General features: G+C 37.8%; 1 protein-coding gene across 3 annotated transcripts in view; it reads right to left on the bottom strand.

The window, feature by feature from the left end:
- The window catches only part of PHF10 (PHD finger protein 10), a 21,857-nt gene extending 19,373 nt beyond the window's left edge, over window positions 1-2,484 (bottom strand). For all 3 annotated transcript variants that reach the window (XM_018077384.1, XM_018077385.1, XM_018077383.1), the window contains exons 1-2: window positions 2,373-2,484; window positions 659-811 (exon numbers count right to left, since the gene is read on the bottom strand). In XM_018077384.1, coding sequence (XP_017932873.1) covers window positions 659-661 — 3 coding nt within the window. In that variant the 5' untranslated portion in view covers window positions 662-811; window positions 2,373-2,484. The remainder of the gene's footprint in view (window positions 1-658; window positions 812-2,372) is intronic.
- Window positions 2,485-4,904: the final 2,420 nt, after the last annotated feature.

The following is a 4,904-nucleotide window of genomic DNA, read 5'->3' on the forward strand; positions in this document are numbered from 1 at the left end:
CACACTTCACAGATTTGCCTGCGCCTTATTTATCAAAATACAATCACTGCTGCCCTTGCCAGTTATTATGGGCCAGTTACCCTCGTTACTGAGCCCATCGTCAGTGCCACTGCAAGCCCCTAGACTGAAGTGCAATACCTGTCCACCAACCTGAACCCGAGACCCAAGCTTAAGGCCTGGGCAACCTACTGACTAAACTTTCACTTCATTCAAGGCAAGACTGGAAATTTGCACAAGTTTCTAGGACTGCAAAAGTTTCCAGGCAGACTGGCATTTGATCATAGATAAACTAGGTAAAAAATGAATACTGTCTCTTTTTACAAATAACATGCTTTTAAGAAAACTGATACCTGCAATTTCATATAAACATTCGTTAACAGTCCTAGGCACACAACAGACAAGCAACATTCAAAATTTTCCAATGTTTGGCCTTAACACCAGCTGCTTTCACTTCCACAGCAGAGCATTAAACAGATGAAACCCATATGTACTCATGTACATATGTTCCAAAGTTTTTTTTTGGGGGGGGTTGGTTTTTTTCTTAACAGAGAAAAAAAGAAGAAAATTCTCTCAACTGTATGTCAGTTTCAATGTGCCAACAGCAATAGGATAAAAATAAATACTAAAATAATGATGCTCTGAAAATTTGCAAATGTACCATGTACTGTGATGCACGAATCCATCTGTGGCTTTCAAAGTATTAGTCGTAATAACAAGCCATTACCAAAGCCAGTGCAATAAATGTTTCAGTTTCACATTTAGCTGAAACCCAATTGTCTCTTTGAACATCCCAGAGGCATCTGCTGGCAACCTAAAGGGAAAAAAGAGAAAAAGCTATTTGTGAATATATATACAGCACAGGTTTACTATTTATTTTTTAAAGAACACACAGCATTATCTAAATGCTAATCTAATCGTATTATGAGAGTTACAACTAGTAACAACAATGCAAAAGTTGAGTGAAAATTAACAATTCCTATTCGATGTTAAATACATGTTCTTGCTTCACAGTAAAGCTCCCACCGATAGATCCAAAAATCTCTACACCAACCTCCAATTCTCTCTCGTGTTCACTTGTTGCACTTTAGCATACTGTTAAGAGCACCCCTTAAAAAGCAGTAGAACATGTCTATGTGAATAGACATTAGTTTTGGGAACATATCGAACTAAGAAGTCACGTCCCCCACTCCTCCACCTCCAGCTTAGTCCAATCTTGTGACCATTTACTGGGCTCTCAGCTTTTTTGACAAAATTGTTTTCAGAGCTAAACTCTGTGAACTGATGGCTGGAATAAACATATTCCTTGGGAGAAAAAAGTTGACTTGGACCACTTCACTAATCTGTTTGCACCTTATTGTTTTCAATTTGCAAAACATATTATGAATAATGTTCACTTACAATCATTGCCTGATCTGTCTTTTCCACAATTAGCACTGATACCACATATTTATAACGGTCAAAGCCAAATCCCTTCACAGCCTTTAATATTTCTTCTGAGATTGAAGCACACAAGGAGGGACTAGAAACTCCATCGTAGTTGGCTTGTTGAAGTTTACTCTATCAAAAACAATTTCGAAAGATCTTAGTTTTCATCCTGGTAGCCTTTTGCGAGAAGAACTAATGAGTAGAATAGTCAATATAGATGATACTCCCAAACAGCAAAGGATGCGCTACTTTCACGCTAAAATGTTTTATCTGCTTTTTTGAAAGGGACACACATTTGATGGCCAATTGTCCAGCCAATCTCAATTTAACAATGACGACTGTATTCTCTTCTATCATTTGGGCTCAGTTCACAGGAAAAGAGTGCTACAAACACCAGTTCCAAATATCCAAGGCATGTCTTCCAGACAACAAAATTAAAAAGAGCTGGTTATAACTATTCAAAGTATCACTAACAGCTACGTATTATCTCCACAGATTGTTTTCTTTCATTTTTGCTTAATTTTTGTATGTAGCAGTCTGACGATTAAGAACACCACGTATATTTTAGGCAGGTCATGTGATATTAGCAGAACTAGTAGAATTCCACAAACTTGAGGTCATGATCTTTGGCTAACTGGATATTTTGCAGATTAGGGTAGTTTGAACTGGGCTGTAGCTCAATTTGATTTCAAAAAAGGCAAGCGTTTAAGAAGATTCAGCTCCACGTAAACAGCACCTAACAAGCTCGGCAGTGACCTTGCAGAGGCCCTTCTGCACTTTGCCAAAACAGAGCACATTCACAAATGTATTTCTGTGGCAAAACTCAAAGACTGCAGAGATTTATGCATATGCTTAAGTTCATGCAATTTACCTTGTTCCATAAGTACCTTTGCAAGACAAGCTACTTTTGCAATAAAATCAGACAACTAATTTAAAAAATACTGTACCGTTAGTATTTGTTGAGCTTTGTCTCTTACTAAACAATCCCGAAATTTATTACGTGACTCCAGTCTGTATGTGTTAGTGCTTTTTGTCTTTGCCTTTTCTTCCACTGGAGCCACACTTGAATCTTCAGAAAGAGATCGAGTCTGTTTTCCTTTCATCTGAGCAAAATAATCATAAAGTCAATATTTTCAAATTTAACAGTCTTTAAATAATACTTTATGGTGTACAGTTAAGAGGGGAAAAAACTCCAACAATTAGTCTAGGAATACGTTAACAAAAAACCCACAGAAAGCTAGAAACTGGTTATCTTCTGGCTCTTTTAACACTACTACTGCTTTGACTAAAAAAAAGGTGGTTGACTTCCGTTCCCTTTTGACTTCTTTTCCAGCAAAATGCAACTGAAGTTTGCATTTAAACTCAATCAATTAGACACACTATATTAGTAGCCTGAATCCACTCCATTTTCCAAGTAAAAATACATAGCTCTTAACAGGTCCATCCAAGACTGTTAACCACAAGTTCAAGCTTTTAATTCAAACAGCCTACACAACACCCAAAATATGTACTTGGTTCATTCACTATTTGATTTTACTTATCCTCATTCCTTGTGAAATTACTAAACTAATGGCTTATGTATTGATGACATAATTTGCTCTTAAAAAAAAAAAAAACAGGGAAAAAAAAGGAAAAAATAAGCTCCAGTCTGCAAATTATTGTAATTTTGCTTGAAACTTAAATGCAGATTTCTGAAGATCCAGTTTTCTCCCCATTCAGTTGTATATTATCTCTTCAACAAGCAAAACAAAATTTGTCCCTCTATGAATGCAAACAGCAATTCTGATGTTGCAGATAAAAGATGTCACCTGCTGTCCTCCAGGGCTGGCTTAAAACAGAACTGTAAAATGATAATAAGACAGAGACAGAAAAGCACAAGGAATCAAAGAGACCATAACAAATGCTACAGGCAATGGTCTTCCATACTAGCTACCTCCTCATGAACCACTTTCACATTTTGCCAACTCTTCAGTCTCTTGCTCCACTTCTTGACTACAGCTAGAATTTAGACAAGAGTAAATCATCAGTTCCTTCCCAGAAGGGCAGAAAACAGCTCAAAGGTGAATTAACATCACAAAACAAGGCTTACATTAAGAATACGGGAAAAAAAAATCATACACTTGTGGATAATATGAAAGTGTAAAGGGAATTATTTGAAGAGATGTGCTACTCAGGGGCTCACAAATCTTTCAGTCCAAGGAGTTTAAGAATAAGGGAAGAAATGCAGTTTCTTCTCTATGAAATCACTTACACGTTAGCCTTGTCAACGCTGTGGACACTACTTACATGTCTCCTCTAGTTCCTTAAAACTAGTGATTTTTGCATCCTTAGTCCTAATTGCCTGCAGGTGTTTGTTGATACCACACCAACACTGCAAACTCTGAACAGCACTTACTCTAAAAATGTATGGAGCAAACACATTTGCACTTAGGCTGTAGACACTACATTCTAACTGCAAACTCAGGTCTCAAATGACTACCACCCTGACATGCTTGACATAGGTCTCCTAACAGAAGAAAAACCACCAAAGTCTTCCAGCTGAGCTGCTCAAATGAACACTCCGATTCACGTGAGTAGAAAAGAACCTGTGAAAAAGGTCACAACCCAAACAGCAATTCTTTGCTAACACGGTTCAGCTTGAGTCACAAGATTTTCAGCCACTTCAATTACAGATGGAAGAAAACTCATGTCTATAGCACATGACTTCTAATAATGCTCCTACTTAAAAGTTTACCTGCTATTATTAGTGACAGAAGTTTTCATAATCGTTTGTAAAAAGCCATTTACTAATGAGGCAACCAAAAACCTTATTAATTTCTCTAAACAAACAGCTAGTCAATAAACCTACTTCTGTATACCACAGTACAAACACTATGATTTCAAGTTTTAGCACAACGTTGCAATTACATTTCTATATAATATTTGCACCTCTGTGAAAAAATGTCTCTAAAATTCAAGAGCTGACTTTACTTTTGATTACTTGACCAACAAAAGCCTGTCCTTATATTACTGGCCTACTACTACATTGGCTTAACCTTGGACATGTGAAAATAAGTATGCTGAGAGAAAAAACCTTTTGCTATTTGAAAGAAATGCTGTCACTAAGCCTGTTTAAAAAAAATAGCTGTTAAAAGAAACAAGAAACAGTTCTTGTTTATTTCTTCAAAAGGGGTGCTGCTCTAAGTTAGAAGTTGTGCCCTCAGGTTGGAAAGACTGCACCACCAAAGGGAGGACCATCCTTTCCTTCCTTTTACCTTTGAAACAGCTGGGCCTCCCAGTGCCTCAGCCAGCACGCCAGCTGCAAGGCAGGTGTGAACATGACACCTGGCCAAGTAGAAAGGGGACGAGCTATCCCAAGCCAGACGCCAGTCAAGCGGGAGCAGTCATCCTACAACTTTTCACAAGATCACAGATAACTTTTAACCTCACACCGAGCCCCACGTTCTCCCACGCACTGTACCGCCCTTCCGAAGGACATC

Source organism: Manacus vitellinus, unplaced genomic scaffold (assembly GCF_001715985.3).
Source record: "Manacus vitellinus isolate BGI_N305 unplaced genomic scaffold, ASM171598v3 scaffold_37_pilon, whole genome shotgun sequence".
Lineage (NCBI taxonomy): Eukaryota > Metazoa > Chordata > Aves > Passeriformes > Pipridae > Manacus > Manacus vitellinus.